The 20015-nt window shown below is 57.7% G+C and overlaps 7 protein-coding genes across 7 annotated transcripts; 4 read left to right on the forward strand and 3 right to left on the reverse strand.

Annotated features, from left to right (window-relative positions):
• Positions 1-394: 394 nt before the first annotated feature.
• Positions 395-3954, forward strand: DICSQDRAFT_112783 (uncharacterized protein; the record flags this gene model as incomplete). Its single annotated transcript, XM_007370535.1, has 5 exons — positions 395-625; positions 744-884; positions 992-1136; positions 1193-1252; positions 1317-3954. The coding sequence occupies 5 exons, from the start codon at positions 395-397 to the stop codon at positions 1655-1657; spliced, it is 918 nt and encodes a 305-aa protein (XP_007370597.1). The 3' UTR covers positions 1658-3954.
• Positions 3955-5740: 1786 nt separating this feature from the next.
• Positions 5741-6661, forward strand: DICSQDRAFT_141085 (uncharacterized protein). The gene is made up of 3 exons (XM_007370536.1): positions 5741-5907; positions 5990-6222; positions 6271-6661. Exon 3 carries the CDS (start codon positions 6328-6330, stop codon positions 6637-6639), a length of 312 nt encoding a protein of 103 aa, XP_007370598.1. The 5' UTR covers positions 5741-5907; positions 5990-6222; positions 6271-6327; the 3' UTR covers positions 6640-6661.
• A 35-nt stretch (positions 6662-6696) lies between these two features.
• Positions 6697-9484, reverse strand: DICSQDRAFT_112787 (mRNA triphosphatase CET1; the record flags this gene model as incomplete). Its single annotated transcript, XM_007370537.1, has 5 exons — positions 6697-8208; positions 8269-8387; positions 8583-8844; positions 8924-8973; positions 9097-9484. 5 exons carry the CDS (start codon positions 9482-9484, stop codon positions 8023-8025), a joined length of 1005 nt encoding a protein of 334 aa, XP_007370599.1. The 3' UTR covers positions 6697-8022.
• Positions 9485-9754: 270 nt separating this feature from the next.
• On the forward strand, positions 9755-11904 carry DICSQDRAFT_183691 (branched-chain alpha-keto acid dehydrogenase E1-alpha subunit; the record flags this gene model as incomplete). The annotated part of the gene is made up of 11 exons (XM_007370538.1): positions 9755-10012; positions 10081-10106; positions 10162-10240; positions 10296-10304; positions 10355-10410; positions 10462-10469; positions 10531-10646; positions 10707-10893; positions 10971-11208; positions 11278-11545; positions 11626-11904. 11 exons carry the CDS (start codon positions 9755-9757, stop codon positions 11737-11739), a joined length of 1359 nt encoding a protein of 452 aa, XP_007370600.1. The 3' UTR covers positions 11740-11904.
• Positions 11905-13477: 1573 nt separating this feature from the next.
• DICSQDRAFT_163785 (uncharacterized protein) lies at positions 13478-15618 on the forward strand (the record flags this gene model as incomplete). The annotated part of the gene is made up of 2 exons (XM_007370539.1): positions 13478-14265; positions 14420-15618. 2 exons carry the CDS (start codon positions 13478-13480, stop codon positions 15564-15566), a joined length of 1935 nt encoding a protein of 644 aa, XP_007370601.1. The 3' UTR covers positions 15567-15618.
• A 1311-nt stretch (positions 15619-16929) lies between these two features.
• On the reverse strand, positions 16930-17286 carry DICSQDRAFT_174693 (uncharacterized protein; the record flags this gene model as incomplete). The annotated part of the gene is made up of 2 exons (XM_007370540.1): positions 16930-17193; positions 17254-17286. 2 exons carry the CDS (start codon positions 17284-17286, stop codon positions 16930-16932), a joined length of 297 nt encoding a protein of 98 aa, XP_007370602.1.
• Positions 17287-18432: 1146 nt separating this feature from the next.
• On the reverse strand, positions 18433-19953 carry DICSQDRAFT_93345 (glycerol dehydrogenase). Its single transcript, XM_007370541.1, has 4 exons — positions 19693-19953; positions 18989-19617; positions 18863-18920; positions 18433-18808 (listed from the first exon to the last, which is right to left on the reverse strand). Exons 1-4 carry the CDS (start codon positions 19841-19843, stop codon positions 18516-18518), a joined length of 1131 nt encoding a protein of 376 aa, XP_007370603.1. The 5' UTR covers positions 19844-19953; the 3' UTR covers positions 18433-18515.
• Positions 19954-20015: the final 62 nt, after the last annotated feature.

The raw sequence follows: 20015 nt of genomic DNA on the forward strand, positions 1-20015 counted from the left end.
CTAGAGTTGCGTCGCGGCGTGTAGCCGGTCTGCGTTCAGTATAGAAGGACATCATGACCGCAAAAAATAACGCAGATAGAAGTGAGTGTACTTACGTACATCGAGCAATCAATCCGTGGTATTGCGTGGCTGCCGTAGACGATCGAAGTTCCTCCGCAAGCTGAAGCAGGTCGAAGTCAACTCGAGGACGCGGGTTACCCGGGCCAAAGTCTGGCACTGGAGAACGTGGCGGCCACGCGAGGGAGCCCGTGACGGCGCGGCGCAATGGCGCGTCATGCAGAATCATCCACTCTGCCGTCCCCTCACTCTCTTCTCCCTGCAGCTCGTCTCAGGCTCTCCTGAATCTTACATCTGTTCACGCCGTCCTGCTTGCTCTTGTCAAAGGCGTGGTCAGATGAGAGCCACCGCCGTCGCGCGCAATGCGACGCGTTCAATGCGTATAATCGCGCTCCCTCTTACTCCCCACCGCAATCCCATCAATGGCAAGCCGGTAGAACACCTCACATACTACCACTTTATCACGCCACCAGAGGATACGAAGACATCTTCCTGGCCCAAATGGGCTGTCGCGAAAGCGTCGGATTTGTGGGCGGGGCTTGGGAAAGCACCTGAAAGTAGCTGGAAGGTGAGCTTCCTGTTCACTTGCCAATCGTGCCTGCGAGGACGCGTCAATCTGTCGCGGTGTCTGCTGAGTCTCCGCTAGAGCTTATATGCATGCTGACTATGTGCTGCGTTGCTCCTAGCGGAAAGCGTTCCTTTATGGCGAGCGACTAGTTGATCGCCTCGACTTTGAGGAACTCGCGCTCAAGTCACTGGACCCTTCTCTCGGCCCCAAGATCTCGAATATCGTCCCGAGTAGTTCTAAAACAGAAGGACCGTCCACGGTAGGCTACCTAATCTTGCCCACTAAGCTCAAAGCCAATTTGTTGACCCAGCTTCCCCCCTTCGCATTTTCATAACGCCACGCGCTCCGGACTTTCATCCATGCAAGATTCCTCTGGTGTTCCCACCGTCCGTCTCCCCGGCCCCAATCCCACACTTGCATTCCCTGCTAGAGAGACGGACTCCAAAGCATAGGAAGGGCTTCTGGATGTGGTTGGCAATCTCGCCGCTAACGGCACCCTTCGCGATCATACGTACGTCCTCTAGACTGCCGTGAACATTCGCCTAAGCTCAATGTCCGTCCTGCTAGCCATCATACCCAACTTCCCATTCTTCTTCTGCATCTGGCGCTCGTGGTCACATTATCGAGGTGCGCTGTCCAGTCCCTGCCCTACCATTTCCGTGAACGCTCAGGCACACGTCTTTGCGTGCAGCATACAAGGCTTCGGAATACTTGGAGGGCCTCCTGCAAAGAGGCGCGATCATCACGCAGTCCAGCCCCGAGCTCGATGCCATCTACGCGAAGTACGCGCCTCGCCCACCGAAGTCGTTCGAGTCTGAGAAGCCGCCTCCCCCTTATGCCCCGTCCGGCTCTGAGCATTCTGAGAAGGGCGTCGACGCGGACCCGGCTCCGACGCTACTGTTGACGAAGGAAGCCGTCGTTGAGCTGCAGAAGGCTTTGGACGTGCCCGAGGACTCGACGTTCGCCGCAGACGTCTACCGTGCACTAGAGCAGGCGCGACTTCGGCTAGAGGGCAAGACAGGTGCGAAGTAGAGTGACGCGAGTGTCGTCGCCGCATACTTCATACGACGTCTTGCGGTGATGATCCGAATGGACATACTTTTACTATACTAATGCGTAGATCTTGTACCGCCCCAACTCCTAAATTCAATGTTCGATGCCCACCGTTCTCAACTTTAGTCGGTCTGGACATGCATAAATCAAACAAATACACATTGATAATGTATGATACGCAGTGGATGGCAGAAACGTGGAATCGTACAAGATGCAGCAGTACCTAACCAACCCTTGGTAGCATGATGATACAAGCATGATAGATATGTTGGACAGATCACCGGCACGATAGACGTACACTCGTGCTTCTCCGGCACGACTTCACAATCGATATGTCCAGCGTGGAGGTGAGTCTGTCAGCGCATCACCTTAGCGAGCGCATAGTGCGCCCTAACGGTGGTGGGCATGTCAAGCGTGCATATCTCGGAGGGTTGTCACGCGTGCATGTGCATGCCGCGGTCGCTCCACCTCGCTAGTCTGAGCACGCAGTTGCCGAAATGTCCCCTCCGACCCAGAGCCGCAGACTGAGGTCAATCATCCTCCCCATACTCGTCCTCGTCCCCCGTCTCCTCTTCCTCATCCTCCTCGTCGTAGTCCCCCTCCTCCTTGTACCACACCACCTTTTCCACCGGCTCGTCCCACCGCCACGGCTCCCTCACCCTCCCCTCTCTTCGCTCCCGCGCGTGCTCTTCCTCGAGCCACTGCGCGCTGACCCGCTCCAGCTCCCGCTCGAACGCGAGCCCGTCGTCGTCCCGCATGGCCTCCTCGACCTCCCACCGTCGGATGCGGTACTGTGTACCGCAGGCCCGCCGATGTGCCGCTAATCGGGCGACCTCTTTGCTGGAGACGCCGGCACAGCGGATCTCGCGCAGAGCAGGGAGGATCGGGATGTCCTCCAGGACGAGGTCGGCCTCGCTGGCCTTGGCTTTGCCCTTATCCTTGCTCGGCAGCGGAGCAGCGGCGTCTTCCCCGGCTTCGCTCCCGATGCCGTTACCAGTGACAGCGACAGCGACAGCGACTGAGGGAGAAGCATGGGCGTGGGGGGGCTGCAGCTGTGGCGGCTCCGAGCGCACGGTGCCGAAGAGAACGCCGAACGCGCCCTCGTGCATGGACAGGAAGTCGGCCTCGAGCCGGGTCAGCGCACGCAGGCTCTCCAGCAGCGCCTTCCAGCTCTCCGCGCTGCACACCAGCCGGTTCACACTTAGCTTCTCCAGCCGCGCGAACTTCGGTCTTGCCTGCAACGCGCCCTGCCCGTTCAGCGCAGGTACGTCTCCATTTGAAGCAGACGACTCGCTCGCGCCCCGCCGTGGGCTCGAAGCGAGGAACTCGACGAACGGCGAAAAGTCCTGGTCTTCCGTGTCCAGCTCGAGATACAGCGAGCGCAGGTTCGGCGCATCGATCGACTTGAACACCGCGATCAAGTAGTCCGACTCCAGATCGTTGAGCTGTATCTCCTGCAAACAGGGCAGAAGTACCGGGGCCGCCGACGGCGGAGGTACATGCCCAGGCGCCAGAGCCGCGTCCGGTCCTGGCGGGTCCGCGCCCCACCACTCGATCCCGTCCGGGGGCACCGCGCCCGACGCGCGCGCGCGGGGCCCAGAATAGTGCAGCGAGAGGCGCTCGAGCGCAGGCGACGCGGCGAGCATCGTGCGCCAGAGGGGAAACGGCATGCGGACGTCGTCGGAATGGAGCGCGTACTCGATCGAGGTCAGGTTGCGGAGGAAGGGCGAGTTGACCCAGGGTAGGTTGACGCCCTGGAGGATGATGTGCTTCAGCGACGGGAGGTGGCCGGCGAAGACGACGACGGGCGGAGGACCGATCGCGGTGAAGAGGCGTTCGGGGGTCTGCCAGTTCTGGACGTGCCAGAGCTGGAGGGTGCGGAGGATGGGCGCGGAGCCGCAGGTGTTGAGGACCTTGCGCGCGCCGGCCTTGCATTCGAGGTCGGCGACCTTGAGGTGGAGCTCGCGCCAGCGGTCGATGTGCGGGAGGACGATGTTGAAGACGGGTATGAACTGTTCGCGGAAGAGGAGGTCCTGTCGGTGCGCGTAGGCGTCCTCGGAGCAGGTGTCGACGTAGATGTCGATGGGGAGGCGAGCGTTGCGGGCGAGATAGGTGTTGCCGCGCGTCATGTGGGGCGTTGTGCGGAAGTGGATGGTGGTCCATAGATGGGGGGTATGGAGGGCGACATTGCGCCAGTGGCGGCAGACGTGGGAGATGGTGACCTCGAAGGTGAGCTCGCAAGGATCGCGGTCGTCAGGAGCGGGCTGGGAGTCGACGCCGAGCTGGAATATGCGGGTGAGGAGCTCCACTGGGAGGGAGTGGATGGGGGTCATGCTGTTGACGTGGGAGAGGCGGATGGGGAACGGCATGGGGGAGGAGGAGGAGGAGGAGGAGGAGGGAGGGAGAGGAGGCGGACCTGGCTGGGAAATAGACAAACGGGGTCGGTGCAGGAAGAGCGGAGAGGCGGGGGAGGAAGCTCACCTGAGGCTGGCGGTGGTATACTCCTGATCGCACCTCCACGTCCTCACCAGTCGGGCCAAGGGCGATTTCCATTTCGTGGGACTCGCGCTTTCCTAAAGCACTCCTGACAGCTTCCACGGTTGCCCACTGTTCGTCCTCTTCGCTTGCTGCCTCCGCCTGGCGCCGGGCTGTCCTTGCTGGGGGAAACCGCGGGGGCGGGGGACGTGAGAGGGACGTGAGAGGGCTGCAGGGATGATATGTATGTCAGGCCGTCTGCGGGGGACTCTGCTCGCTGCTTTCAGCCGTTCCTCCTCCCCCTGCCCCATCGAGATCTCCCACCGATCACCCATCTCAGATTCCCGTCCTCCCCCTTGCCCATATATAGTATGTTCTCCCACATCCCGCCGGCGGTCCGATCTCCGCGACCGATTCCGTCTCAGCGAACGCGCTTGGCCTCCCCGCGAGGCCGTCCTCACAGCGTATCGGACACATTCATCTCACATCCTCTCTTCGTGCGCCGCCTGCCCACCCCGCATTTGACCGCGATCTGGCCATCACTCTCCGCCTTCTTCGCCACCATCTCGTGCCCATCCTTCTCAGCCTTCCCTCCCACTGTTCTCTCCTCCTCATCCCCCACATATCCTCGTCCTCGGTGCCTCATCTTCACACCAGACTGACACCAGGCACTTCGTCCATCCTCAGCCCTTTCCATCCGTACCAGCAAGCACTCCACCGTGCCTGCTCTCTGTAAAGTTATCGTATCGTATCTCATGCTTGCGTTCGACGCCCCTCTCTGGCTTCCCTTGACACGGCTACAGTCTCATTCCCGACTTACCTACCTCCTTCGCACTTCTACATCGACCGATCTTGCACGTTACAACCCAATCTGAAACTTCAACGACCGCATGTCCCTCTCGCAGCCATAAGTTCAACACCAATCCACGATAGGCTGCCCTCGCGTTCTCTCTCTTCACTGTGCATCCACATCCTAGTGCGACAAGTCGCCATCGAATCGAACGCACCTGCGCATTCTATAGTCTGCGCGTCCGTCCACTCCGGATCCAGCCAGTCATTCCTATGCGCAATTCCGAATTCACCAGCCCCTATATGGTTATGTTCAGCTTCCTCGGCGTCCTCCCCAATCCACTTACGTCTCTATCGTCCCAGAGGAATCTCGGCGGCTGATCCCTCAATACAACGGCTTCCGCTGTCTGTCCGACCCGTGTATGATATCCAGACCTTGACCCAATGCACACCACGGCCCCCGCTCGAATACTATCTGCTAGCTATTACGCCCCAGAAGGACATTCGACTACCTCGAGCTCTCATGCTATCGCGCTACCGCGTACAACAAGGCGCTCAGCGCATACGACAGCTTCTTCGCTTCGCTCAGCTGCGCGACAATCTGCATTGTGATCTTCGGACGTCCTCGCAGCGCCACCACTCGCACACTACTGCCTTGCATATGGCACGCCCAGTGGCTCAATTGCAAAGCCGCGCTATCGACGCCTCCAGCGCATGACGCTGCGTAGCCTGGGTCAAGTGCGCGGCATCGTCTCCGGCGCGCCCACAGTCCTGACATGTGAACGGCTTTGACCACAGCTTCACCCCCATTCGAGACCGCATTGGCAGCGGCGAATCCAGCTGCCCAGCCAATGTCCACAGGCAAGGCTCCTTCGCGCTGAGCTTAGGTGGATCAGATCGTGACCACATACCAGGCTTCGCCGAAGAGGGCGACGGGGTTCTGACCGTGTTCGCGTCTGTTCTGGGTAGGCACAACGAACTCGGTGCGGGTCGTGCTATCTCCTGCTAATCTACCACCGCTTTCACGTCTCTGTCATCTGACGACAGCTTCACGTTCTCTGCATCTGGCGTTGCTTCCAGTGTCAATCGCAGGCCAAAGTCGTCTCATCATGACGTCGCGCCATCGGCTACTTCGGACGGACTATCTCCGTCCCTCGCCCGCCTAAACAGGACCATATTTCACTCCGCGCTACTGCAATCCGTCGAAACACGACTACAGTACAGAGCATGAATCACGGCCGGCGGGTAGGCACCCGAGCCGTTGATGGCCAGGGCCTTTAGTACGTATGTATCAGCTCTAGCGTCATCAATACTTCAACGTCTGCCAGGCTATTCAGCGAGCCGGTACGCCTCCACTCGCCCTCCTCCGATGACCGAAGGGCCAAATGCGGCATTCCCGCCCAAACCCCATATTCCCGTCTCATCCTAGTTCAGGCATTCCTCCTCCCAAGACTGCATCGGCATGCTTGGTCTCTCAGGGTCTCTGTGCGCCCTCTCACGGCCCCGAAGACTCCGCACCGTCCTTGTCCTACGGCCACGGCCAGGGCAAGTTCGATACCCGGGTTCCTCCACACGCTCCCGACAAGCGAAGGAGAAGGAGTCCTAATTGGCAGGGTGCATCCTACCCGTACTCCCGGGGACATACATCCGAATGCCATCAACTCTCTTCTCTGTCGCATCGCCCGCTGACTCGATAACTCCGTCTCGGCATCAAACGCCTCAGCACCATTCCTGCGACCCCCTACGCCAATTCTCGTGCCTCTCCGTCTTCCCTGTCGGAACACACCTCCTCGCCGGGCCCTGGAGGGACGGAAAGCGCAATGGGAAATCCCGGGTCTACAAAGAGACCAGTACACGTCCTGTGCGTGCATAGAACCTCCGACTCTGCCTCCCGCGCGTCCGAGCACGACCGGAGGGCAGCAATCTGGACTTTCCGGAACCCTTGCGTACGCAGTCGCGGGCGCGCGTTACGTACGGCTGCTCAGGGTCTCTCGTCAAGGAGCAACCCGCGCGCCCTCTTTCGTCTCGTCGCCGTTCGTATTCGCAGACGGACTGGAAACCAGCGACGTCTTGGCGATCCCGCGAAGGTCGCTCTAGATTTGTTGCGAGCGGATGCTGTAGCTGCACTGCTCGCACTAGAAGACACGATGGCGAGTGGGGTGTCCGCCAGTGCCTGATGCTGACTGAAGCCGCCGGCCGGCGAAAGAGTGAGACGAGAAGACGGCGTCGGTTGGTCGCCGTACCACTCTGTGGCCTTGGGCTTCTGCGCAGGTCGCGGCTCAGCCTAGGCCGCTGAGCGTGATGCGGCGTCTTAGTGGGTTCGTGAAGACGCATAGGAGCCCGTTGTTCGCGTTCGCGTTCGCGTTCAGGCGTCCTTCGGATCGTCGAACGCGAAGGCCACATCGGACTTCGCGCTAGCGCCTTTCTCTTTCCCAGAGATAGGGGGCCTGATGTCTGGCCTCGACTTAACCTTCGAATCGCGAACGTGCCAAGTGAACGAAACACAGGCGGATCCGAAGCGGAAGCCGAGCTCTATCGCAGCCGCGTCGGAACACTGCGCGCCTCAGCTCGTGTAAGGAGCTATGTGGTCCCCGTGGCGTTTGGGTTCGTCCGCGCGTACGCCGCGCAGGCCCGCTTGCCGTAAGTCGACCTGCAAACGAAGTCGCGCGCAGGGTTGGAGGGGAGAGGGAGGCCACGAGGATAGGAAGACTGAGTGGCAGGCACGTCACGGCCAGCCTGTCATCTCCCGCGCGCGTGGCGTCGCGACGGGAGCGCATCAGACAGCTTGCGTCGGGTGCGCTCGTTTGTGGACAGAACGGACGAGTGTGGCTCTGCTCGCTCGGGACACGGGCTGGTCAATGCGGTGGTTGCTTCGTGCCTATCCAAGGGCTAGCGGCACCTCGCTCTTACGGCAGCGTCTGTTCAGAATAGTAGTTACACCGGAAAGTAACGAGCATAGCAACTATGAATACAATCACCGCGAACTACGCAATTAGTGTCATTAGGGCGAGAACATAACGATACACACTACAACCACAACCCGACAGCAACAGAAGAGGACCGCACTGGCTTCGATAGCGCTAACGACCGTCTCCGGGAGCCGCGTTCCGAGCCAGAATTCGCGCGTTATTCACAAACGCGTGGATCAGCTCGTCGAACGCGTTCTGCTCCTCTAGGGACAGCGACGCGTCTCCCCGCTTGGCCGCCATCGCGACCAGGTACTCGGAGTTTTTCAGCTCGACCTCGAGCTCGTGCAGTACTTCCGGCTGCCCATCGCCGCTCGTCAGGAATGCACACAACGTGCAAGAAACGTAACGTGAGCACACCTTGGAATTTGGACCCGCGCTCGCCGTGACCTGGGTAAGGTCTATCGCGAACTCTTGATGGGAGTAGCTCAGGCGGTCTTTTCGCCGCGAATGTGTTGGGGTACCTATTGGTGGTGGTACTGCAGCACCGAGCGCCACAGCTCGATATCAGCTACCCGTCGGAAACATCTGGTTCACGATAGCTTGGAAGGGAGGGCTCCGTTCACTCCAACACTTCCTACACTCTGCACTCTGTGCCCGCAAGGCACGTCCGCCGCGAGGGAGGCGCGCAGCACAAATGTATACAGCATACAACACAAACTCGATGGACGCACCAGGGATTTCCACGTTCACGCTAACTCTCCAATCTACAAACCGCTTCGGGCTGTAGATGTTCAAGTCCCCCAGGCGGACTTTGCGCATGCACTCGCGGACCTCGCCCGTTTTCTCGTTACGGGTAACGCGAATCTTGTCTCGGCCTGTTTCCGGCTCGTAGAAGTTGTCAATGAGGTGGAGGTGCTCGTAGTCAATCTTGAGGTCGGCCTGCTGCTTAATTTTGAGGTCGTTCAGCAGCTTGTTGAAATGCTGGTGTTGTTTCTGCAGCACGCGTGCGCGCAACGACAGTCGCGTGAGCATGCGCAGTGGCAAAGGAACTAAACAGAGAAAGGAAACGCACGGCAGACATATTCGACTCGAACCGCATATCAATCGCGTTGGGCGTGAGGACTGGACAAACGACGCCAGACCGGACAAGAGGCATTCACGAGCGAGTTCGAGAGCGTCCGTGCGGAACGTAAGCCTACACTGTCAATCAAAACCCCCGCTGCACAGATTGGAAGATGCACGCACTGGTCTCGACCAGCACGGGCAGCTGCAGCCTCTGGCCGCTCGCACGGTCCTTCAGCAGCCCAATCTTCGCCTCGACTTCGATGGTGCCACCCCCGTCGGGCGGGCGGTTGGAGATTTGATAGTGTATGAAGTCGGCGATTTCGCGAATGAACTCGTCCAGGGGCTCGACGCCAATGATGCTCGGCTGCAGTGCGGGCTTTGGGGCTACATCCGCGCCTTGAGACGTGCCGTTCCCGTTGTGTGTATGCGTGCGGTGGGGCTTGGTGTCGTCTTGGCCGCTGTCGAGGGAGCCGGCAGTAGAGGGCCGTTTTGGGGAGGAATGGCGTGCGCGCTTCGAGGGGCGGTCGGCGAAGAGGTCGCGTTCCGAGTCTGATGAAGGTGCGTCCATGTAGTGTGGCGTACGTAAACTTCGTGGGGCAGTAATGGGACCGCAAACGATGTCGAGCAAGCAGAGAGCGGAAGCCGAGGAATATTGTAATGGAGAACTGAGAGAGACAGACCAGGAAGGCGAGGACGTGGATGCAACAGACGAGCGCCCGTCTCGATAGCCAGGGCACGTGGCCTGAACGCGTCTCGCGAAACAGCCGCGCAACTGCTACCCCGCTCATCCGAGCCGCGTCCATCATCAGCCGCCGTCTTCTTCATCTCATCCACCACCATGTTCCGTCCGGCGCGCATCCCAAGGCTCTCCCAAGCTCTGGTCTCCAGAGTGTCTCGCGTGTCTCACGCCAGGGGAGTGGCGGGCACAACACCTCAGCTACCTCAACATGCACTGGGGTCATTGCCTACATCGACCTCACCCATTACCTCTAAGCTCCATTTCTTCAACTCGGTCATGAGTGGCGAGAAGAAGATCCCCACTTACAGGGTCATTGATGGCGCGGGTCAGCCCATTGAAGGCGCCGAGGTTCCTGAGGTGCGCATTCCTTCTCGTGCGATCTATACCTGCAGAGGAACGGAGAGCTCATTGCGGTCCTGATCCAGATTGACAAGGCTCTGGCCCTCAAGATGTACTTGAGTTTGCCTTCCTTGTAGAGACGATTTGCTCACGAGTGCGGGAGGCAGGTATGAGCATATGGTCCTGCTCCCAATCATGGACGAAACGCTGTACAACCTCCAGCGCCAAGGACGTATCAGCTTCTATGTGAGTCTCATGCTTGTTCTTCCGCAGTTCCGACTGTCTCTTAAGGTCTGCATAGATTACCTCTGTGAGTACGCCCCTTTTTCGACTTCTGCCCCGTCCTGATTACCCCCGGAGTTTGGAGAAGAAGCAGCCGTCATTGGCTCCGGAGCTGCGCTCGCTCCCGACGATGAGTGAGAGTTCCTGTTCCTCTTTGCCTGGGTAACTTATCCTCATCAGACTAGGGTCCTCGGTGAGCGCGACTGTCACGTCCCGCCGCACATCGTAGTTCTCAAAACAACACCGTACAACAGCCCAGTACCGTGAAAGCGGTGCGCTGCTGTTCCGCGGCTTTACCCTCGACGACATCATGAACCAGTGCTTTGGTACCTACCTCGACTCAAGCGGGAAGGGAAAGCAGATGCCAGCTGTAAGCGTATCTTCTTACAAGAGAGGTCGTTTAGTGACGAGATCTTCCCCTTTCTCGTAGCACTACGGATCGAAGAAGTTGCACTGGCACACCATTTCCTCCCCATTAGCCACGCAGATCCCCCAAGCAGCTGGAGTGGGCTACGCGATCAAACGCGACCCAAATCGCCGCGGAAAGAACTGCGCAGTCGTCTACTTCGGAGAAGGTGCCGCGTCCGAGGGCGATTTCCACGCAGGCCTCGCATTAGGTGGGCCTATTCCGTACTGCCTTGTCCTTGTTGCCCAATTCTATACTCAAACTCAAACTCGTCAATTTGGCATCTAGCTTCAACGATTCCAACCCCCACCTTGTTCATCGCGCGCAACAACGGGTTCGCCATCTCCACACCGTCCACGGAGCAGTTCTATGGCGACGGCATCGCATCTCGTGGCCCTGGGTACGGCGTGCACACGATCCGCGTCGACGGAAACGATGTGCTCGCGGTGTTCGCTGCCGTCAAGGAGGCGCGGCGGCGGTGCATCGACGAGGGCCGTGCAGTGCTCGTCGAGACCATGACGTACCGGTGCGTCGTCCACCTCCCTCGCTAGCTATGGTAACGTACTCACGGAACCATACTGCGGATGATACACAGCGTTGGGCACCACTCGACGTCTGACGACTCGTTCGCGTACCGCCCACGGAAGGAGGTGGAGGACCGCAAGCGTCTTGACAACCCGATTGTGCGCTTCCGGTTGTTCCTCGAGAGCCGCGGGTGGTGGTCGAAGGAGGAGGAGACGGCGCTCGTGAAGCGGCTCAGGGACGAAGTGAACGCAGCGTACAAGAGGGCGGATAAGCTGCCCAAGCCCCCTGTCGAAGAGATGTTTTCCGAGGTATACGGTGGGGAGATGCCTTGGAACTTGGTGCGTAACATGTTTGTTCTCACTGTTCTTCCCGAGGAGGGTCGATTTGTTGTCTGACCGCCCCATTTCCGGTCCTGCAGAAAGAGCAAAGGGAGGAGCTCAAGGGGCTGATCAAGAAGTACGGGCAGACGTGGGAGCCCTGGAAGTCCGAACTGAAGAAACACAAAGGCGAAGGCAAGGAGTTTTTGGAATAGCTTACTCAGACAAGGCAGGAGAATCCAATTCAGCAGACTATTCATGACATGCATTGTACAGTAGCATAACAAGCACCGCGTGTTCTCTCGTGTTCATCAAGACGTGAACTACTTGATGCACCGCCCGAAATACTTTCCAGGACGATGAGTAGGATGTGTATGTCGATGAGCATTCGGTCCGCCCGAACAACTGATCTAATGAACTAATGAATACTTAGGTAGCACGAGAGCGTGACGTGTGCCTTGATAATCTACGAACGGGCGTAGGCTTCGCCTTCACCTCGGCCCTGGCGTGGCATGAGCAAAGAGCAACAACAGCCTGCCGGGCATTTGCTTCCATGGATTTTTTGACGACAGATGGACGCTGGTGGGAGCGACGATAAACATGGTCTCCTGAGCAAACGCAAAGCGGCCAACGTCTGGTGTACGTACCGCCAGCCACTGTTGAATGAACCAAAAGTTGCAGGGGTCCGGATGAAGACAAGCCGTACATAACTCATCCTTGGTATGGGGGAGTATCTCGCGCACGTAGGCGATGGTACACCGTGGACATGCACAGTAATGACGACTGAGACCAGCTTAGTGAGGACGGGTAAGAAAACGATCAGGTTCTGCTCAAGGTCTTCTATCAATTGACAAGATGTCATCTATCTCACGCAGCTGCTTCCTCGGATAGATACGCAATCCATCATGGTCATTGATCTTGGCGCGTTGCACCGCACCGCGCCACATATCCGCCTGCGGTCAGAGGAGTGCTAAGTACTGTGGAACATTCCGAACGTTATGTAGATGCTCGCATGTCTCAACTGGTGGCTTGCCGACGAACGGTATCGTTCGACAGCTCACTCGGACCTAACGACTTCGAAGTTCGGCCTCCGTTCATTCTGGATTGATCGGGATCGACGGACTACAGTCGTTCCGGCGGCGCGCTAACGCTGCATCTGACCCTGCTCTTGGCTTGCTCTTCTCACGGACCGGCACATAATCAAGTACATGATGACCGCAGAAGGTGTCATCGCCTTAGCAACGGCGGGGAGCGGAATGACCGAATCTCGGAGACATACATTTGTGGATCACTACCGACCGTCGGCGGGGAGGGTGGGCGACCGTTAAAGGACCTAGAAGAGACAGAATGCGATTGTCATGCACGTTGTCGTGCAGGGTCGTTGTGGGTTGCGGGAGGGGATGGCGACTGGAGAGGGAATTGTGCGAAGTTCCAGATCACCAGGAACGAAAAGCTAGTCAGCTCAGGCCACGGCAGGGCGGGCGTAAGGAGGACCCCGATAAACCGAACCAGCGATTGCGACAACAATAATGCATGCCTTTCAATGGTCAGGACGTATGGATCCGCAGTACATGTGCTGTCAGTGTTTCGTGGCGCGGGGCATGATGAGTCGAGGTCGATGTATTACTTGCTGAGCCGACAGTTCCATGTCGGCGTCCTAGACTGACACTAGGCGGGTATTCCGGGTCCAAGCCGCGAAATGTTGGGAGATGTAAGTATGTAAGCGCACGAGAGTCGGCAGGCTCTGTTCCTCCCAGGCCTGTGCCTTTCCCTCCACTGTCTTGTACATACTCGTCAGTCACAGCACTGCCCGACCACTTGCCTCGGGTCTCTGGATGTCCCAGGAGACGTAGACGGCAGCTCAAGTTCGCTGTGCACCAAGCAGGACCAGCAGGACCGCGTCCGCTCTTTTCGCGGTTGTCCCCTCAATCTCTAGCATTGAGCAGGCTCCCCATGTTTTCCTCTTCGCCCGCCCTGGTCGGCCTTGGCTCCTCTTTCTTCTTCGCCGCGCTCGTCCTTGCGCTCCTTCCCCAGGCCGCGGCACGTTTCTCTTCCATCCATTTCTCCCCCGTCAAGCAGTGTGGCAACTTCTCTGTCGACTTCGCTGGTGGCAAGGCTCCCGCTGCTCTGCCTTTGTCCCTCACCGTCCTTCCGGTCAATGGGACCCCCATCAGCATCCCGCTCCCTCTCGACGCTTGGAACCAGACGTCCGAGACCGGTGCCATGATTACATTCCTCCCCTTCCCGGCCGGCACCCAGTTCATCGCTTCACTTGATGACGCGCAAGGCCACGGAACAGCCCTCGTGTCTGACGTGCTTGTCATCGATCCCCCAGACTCGGCAGACACGTCGTGTCTGCCAACGGATCCTGTCCCGTTCGTGCCGGAGTACAGCATCAACGGGACGCTGTCTCAGTGCGAGCCCTTCTCTGTCACATACGATGCCGCCCGGAATATCAGCTCCCCTGCTATCCGTGCGTTTGTACCCAGAGGGGGATCGTTCAGGATCAACGAGACCGAGTCGAACGGAGCCTCAGGCGTCGACACGTACCTCATGGATGTGCCTCGGGACCTCGAGGTCCTGCTTATGTTCCACGACCCGAACAGCGGGCACAACGAGACAACGCCCATCCTCTCTGTTCTCGGCAATGTTAACAGCGACTCGTCTTGCGTTCCTAAAAATCCGCTATCTACGACCGCAAATCTGGATACGAGCAGCTCGAAGGACCATGTCACGCCAAAGTACGTGTAGCTTACATGTGCGATCCTCAATCCCTCACTGCCTTGACGTTCTGCTTGCTCGAATGACATCCTCGCTCCGCATGCATCGTTCCGTTGCCATTCATTCATTTGACCCGCTGTCCCCTGAAATTGACTGATCGCTTCCTTCTTGCAGGATTGCTATTATCGTCATCGCAGTATGCGTGGGCGTTGTCGGTGTCGTCGCGTTGGTGATGATCACTTGGTATCTCCTCCACCGACGGAAGGTGCGGCGAGCGCGCAAGTTCAGTAAGCTGGCTGCGTCGCCAACCCCGAACGATCCTGAGAAGCAGATGATGCAAGTGCGCCCCGCCACGATCACGCCTGGTCCGCTCTCCCCTACCGGGTCTAGTTACGACGCATTGGACCAATACGTTCGGAACCCCTCATACATTCGCATGGGCAGTGCCCTTATCACGCCCATATCCCCGGACCCTAGGGATCCCTTTGGCGAGCAGTCAATGGGCACCATTCTTGGACCTCTCTCTGCCCGCGACAGCTTCAACTCCAAGCTTGGCGCAACGGCGCTCGGCAATGGCATGAACGGCTCGTCCACGCTTGCACTCCCACCGCGTTCACGCAATGGTACGCCCTCGCCTCTCACCGTGTCCGGCTCGGCAGCACGCCAGTCCGAGTTCGACCCCGCGACGCAGCCCATGGCTGGGACATCGCCATACTGGGGCGGTCGTCTCGCCGTGACGCCTGACAACTCGCTCGCAACAAATCCTGACTCGATCCTCCGCCGTGTCCGCGGCTCTGGGAACGGGTCTGTGTCGTCCGTGGAGATCGACCGCATCCTTGAGATGGCAACCATGTACGACGCAACGGACATACCCGAGCTGCCGCAGCCCGTCATGACCGCGCCCGCGACGCTCCGTCAATCCGCATACATGGCAGGCCTCGAGTCACGACGGCAATCGATGGCGTTCAGCTCCCTGGAGTCGTCGTCGCCATCGCAGAGCCGGAACAGTAGCCCAGCGTTGAGCCTCAGTGCGAACCAGTCGACGCTCCGCCTGGGACGTACGTTCCGCGAGCCTCCCCTGGCGCCGCTGCCATCGTCTCCCTTGCCTTCACCCATGGCGAGGCGAAGCTTCGACGCTGTGGCTGAGGCGGACACCCCTCGGTCAAGCGCGTCGACTACGCGACCGCTCCCCGTGCCGCCCGTGGCTCTGTTCAGCCGGAACGGTACGTCTTCAACACGAGCGTCGACGTACAGCATGGACGAGAACGATTTGGATGGCTTCACGATCCTCCAGCCCCCAGCTCAACGTAGGTCAAGATGAAGGTCCTCTTTCAATGTCTGAGTAGCTCCTGTCCTTGTTCCTTGGTCGTCGGTGGTCCGAAAGAAGTCTCCCATGCTCCCTTCCGCAAGTTAACACATGTTGCGTTACCAAGTCAATTTCACATCACTTCTGCTTCGACGGGTTTCAGTTGTTCGTGCTCTTCTTTTGTCTAAGCACGTTCTTCGCGCATTGCCGTCGCGCATCCGGCGGGGGACCCTGGTTCCCTGCGCTCACCGCGGCGCGAGGTGTATATGTTTTGCTTCATCTTCATTGTGCATGCATGATTCCTTCCATACTTTTTGCACTGTTGTTGTCGACGCCCAGGGCGCCGTTCGCTCATTCAAGGACGATTGCATCGTCTGAGTTCGCTTCCCTTCCGATCGTCTTCTCGCAAACCGGTTTGGCTACGACCATAGATTTAGCCTAGCCTCCTTCCATGTCTCGCGCTAGTGTTTACTCTATGCACCCGGCTGTCGATGCCGCCTTCGTCGTAGCTGCCTGTTTCGGTCCGTTCTTGACTTCGTGTTCTGCGAAAGCGATTGCTTATCTTACTTACTCATGCGTCCCCCATCCAGGTCGCGTCTGTATGATTTGTATCCCTAGTTGTACGTGTAGCGTGTAGGATTATGGTTATTCTACATAAGTATACTCTTCCGTCTCTCGTCCTACCAGCGTGGACATCTGCGTATGCATGAGTGATTGGTATTACCGCGAGGTAATCCCCGGACTTCATACGGGTGAATGACGTCTATACACTTTATCTGCATAATTGCACTTTACGACGGGCAAGTTATGGCACAACCCACTGGACGTCGTGATACAGGAAAGATAGGGCGAAGGATTGACCAAAAGTTCGGAAGTATCACGATCATGATGGGACGAATGCATGGTGCGTAGCTGCGCAGTGCCGCTGGGTGTTTTAGATGCTGACCCACTAGGGAAGCCGCATCGCATCCTCTACCCGCCAGGTCCGAGATCAGCGTGAGGCCTGATGAGAACTACATAGCGCGACTAGATACTGATCGTCAGCATCGAGCAGGGAATAAGACGGGGTAGCATGACCACTTACGACACGTCTCCAGACAGTAATCGCGCGGCGGCCCGAACTTGCTCATCCTGAGCAGGATACACCCAACGGAAGCCTTTCGGCAGATAATTGACCATGGGTATCTTCTACAATGGCGTACTATTCGCCGATGGTACGCACCTCGCCGTCCCCCACCGACAACCAACCAACGTCAACTGTAGCTGACATCCAACGCCCATCGCCAAGGCATCCACGAAGACCGGAAGGTTGCAAGACGTATTCCTCGCTCGTCGCCGGCGCAGCCGTTCCTCCTTGCATTCATCCGATCACTGCGGTCTACGAGTCGGGGTCCTTGGGAAGCTTCGCCGCCTCCGCTGCCGCTTTACGTCTCCCTCCAAGCATGAGCTCCACGTAGTCCGCGCCGCCGAGCACAGGTATGTCGCCCTCGCGCTTGCTCTTGTGCGCTTTCGCCTTCTCTTTCAAGCCGGTGCGCTTCTTCTGCTCCTTCGGCGTGGGGGCAGAGACGGCAGTTTTGGGTTTGGGCGCAGATTGGACAGCGGATCTAGGGGCTGATCCTGCGCTACTGGTCTTTTTCTTGTCCTACGACCATGTCAAAGCTTTAGTAAACCGAGTATTGTGCAGGAATGATACCAGGCATACCGTCCGTTTATAAAACTTTGCGCTGCGACCCATGATAATGTAGGGATGTAAGGCGCCACATGCAGATTTCTCTCGCATCTACCCCCGGCCCGTGTTCACCCCCGGCCCGCTGAACGGGCTGAGCTTTAGCCCGAGGAAATAGTAGCTCTCGGGGTTTCAGACTAACGCAGTTTTCATATAGTGACGAGGAGATTACACTTCTACGGAGACGATGGTTTGCTTGTAACGTGCTTATGGTTTGACAAAAGTCACGTCTGCTCATTGTGCGATATGCTTAGGAATGATTTCGCGGAGCAGAATGTATGGGGAGACCTCATCTGATTCATAACCACATAGAACGTTCCATCAGCCTCTTGGCCTGTAGAATTGTACGAGAGGATGTCATTAGAGGGTCGCCAAGGCAAGCGAATGTCCGAACACCCCGAGTCACCACCACACCGAGTCTTCGGTTGGCTCCTGCGACCGACATAAGTGCGACTGTCTAGGTACCACAGTACCGAGAAGCGTCCCTACCGGCTCAATGTCCTCACCCTGAACACTATTGCGCCCGGATTCCGTACCTATCCCCGACTCCGTCGCACTTACTCATGCTTCTCTCCCTGCGCAACGTAATTGTTTTGAGTTGTCAAGGACATTTCCTAACTCTCCAGCTGTTGCCCAACGAGCTCTCTAACCGCTGTCAAGTTTCAACAACACATTGACACCGTTAACAAATATGACGGCACCTTTGGTCCATGCGTGATCGCATTTTGCTGGAGTCTAGCCCTCGGTTTGCTCTAGGATAGTCCGGAATGCATTGAAGTTCTTCTGACCCTTATGCATGACAAACAGACTATTCGATAGATACACGCACCTAAAATCGCGTTATCCAACGCTTTATGAAGCTGCTATATCGGTGAAGCCCTTGCCGATGCCAAATACGACTTGATTCGATCGCTGCCTCCTGCTCTTACAACAACTTGATACGTGCATGCCAACTCTTCTACACGTCCTTGAATGGTACTGAGAGTGCCGCGATAGTGCATATCCTAGTAAGATAGGATTCAGGCAGGATGGTCGACGGCGATGGCGGTCTATGGTCAACCGACCAAAATGAACGAAGCCGCTTCCAACGGCATGTGAGTCCGCGCCAATCAGATGCCGACAAATCCCAAATCGATCTCACAGCAACTTGGTGAATTCGCTGTACATCGTACTGTACACTGTGACATTGCTTCCTAAACTTTACGCTACACTGCTATTATGTATACATCCTGACCCGTCTAGTTCTTCTTCCAACCCGTCCTACGGATGTAGTCTCGTCCTGCAGCATCGGCTGCCTTGATCGCACCGAAGACGAAGTCGACATTGATTACTCGGTCCAGATTCCAGATAGTCTCGCTCTCCGCGCAAGATAGCTCGGCAACGCGACGAAGCTCTTCGTCCTTCACGTGGGGTATACCGAGGAGTTCGAAGGTGACTGGAAGGTCTACTGAGAGCATGAACTCGATGTAGCGATCGAGCTCGGAGGTGGGAACTCCATCGAGGACGAGTTGGCATATGGTTCCAAACGCGACTGATGGATTTACGTGTCAGCTTGAATCACTTTATTCGGTTTCTTACGGCATACCTTTCTCGCCGTGCAGTAGCCCATGCAATTCTTCTATCGCCGTCATGCCGTTGTGGATCTGTTCGCACAGGTCGGTCAGTACCGCACAAACCACTTGCATGCATCTAGTCAGGATAGCTCGCTCACCGCATGCGCCGCAGCCAGCCCACCAGACTCGAAACCAAGCCCGGATAGCAGGGTGTTAGCCTCAACAACCGCCTCCAACGCAGGAGTCACTGCATGAGCCTTGTTCGCCTCGTACGCCTGCTTCCCATACTTGAACAATATCTCCTCGCATTTCTCGCATATTGCTGAAGACACCTCCGTCTGAAGTCCGCCTCCGAAGTTTGTGCTGTTCTTGCACCGTCTCGCTTCCACGTTCGTCGCGATCGCATCCCCCATACCCGCCGCGAGGAAGCGCGCAGGGGCTTTCGACACGACTGTCGTATCCACGAGCACGACACTCGGGTTCTTGTCAAAGAAGGTGTAGCAGTGGAACTCCCCTGACGGGCGGTAGAGCACAGAGAGCGCGGAGCAGGGCGCGTCTGTAGACGCGGTGGTGGGGAGGATCGCGACTTGGAGCGCAAGGCCATCTGCGACGGTCTTGGCGGTGTCGATCGTCTTCCCGCCGCCCAGCGCGATGACGAAGTCGGAGGACTTATCGCGTCCAATCTGCGCGATGCGGTCTACCTCTTCGCGTGAGGCTTCGCCGCCGAAGACTATACGGTGGATCTTGAAGTCGGACTTCTCGAGCGCGCCCACGAGCTCCTCGCCCGCTACACTCGCAGAGCGCGGAGATCCTAGTTAGCTACTGCTTACGCGTAGTGGGTATTGGAAAACGCTGGACGCACCAATTCTCCAAACAATCTCATCGCAAATGAGCAGTGGTGTCTTTCCGAGTTTTCCAAGGTACTTCGCCGCATTGTGAATGGCGTACGGACCCTGAATGTACTTGGAAGGAGACTGGAAGAGGCGTTCCGTGACTTTGTTTGGGTTGACCATCGTTCACGTTCGGTACTCGTCTGTGTGCTGTTGGTGGGGAGTAATAGGAGGTGATGGTGTACGGTGGAGTAGTGTCGATCAAATCCCCAGCTGGGCACGTTCTTATACTGTCACCCCTTGATTGCTATCTCGCCGTGGACTTGCTCGTCGGCACAGGTCTCGATGAGAGCGA

This window comes from Dichomitus squalens, assembly GCF_000275845.1.
Source record: "Dichomitus squalens LYAD-421 SS1 unplaced genomic scaffold DICSQscaffold_70, whole genome shotgun sequence".
Taxonomy (NCBI): domain Eukaryota; kingdom Fungi; phylum Basidiomycota; class Agaricomycetes; order Polyporales; family Polyporaceae; genus Dichomitus; species Dichomitus squalens.

What these genes read in the sequence shown, in the direction of transcription:
- DICSQDRAFT_93345 (XM_007370541.1), bottom strand. Translation starts at nt 19,843, where the DNA reads ATGGTCAACCCAAACAAAGTCACGGAACGCCTCTTCCAGTCTCCTTCC. An exon ending in TGAGATTGTTTGGAGAATTG is followed by an intron (nt 19,618 to 19,692) that starts GTGCGTCCAGCG and finishes CTGCGAGTGTAG; the next exon opens with CGGGCGAGGAGCTCGTGGGC. An exon ending in GCTACTGCACGGCGAGAAAG is followed by an intron (nt 18,809 to 18,862) that starts GTATGCCGTAAG and finishes TAAATCCATCAG; the next exon opens with TCGCGTTTGGAACCATATGC.
- DICSQDRAFT_141085 (XM_007370536.1), top strand. Translation starts at nt 6,328, where the DNA reads ATGCGGCATTCCCGCCCAAACCCCATATTCCCGTCTCATCCTAGTTCA.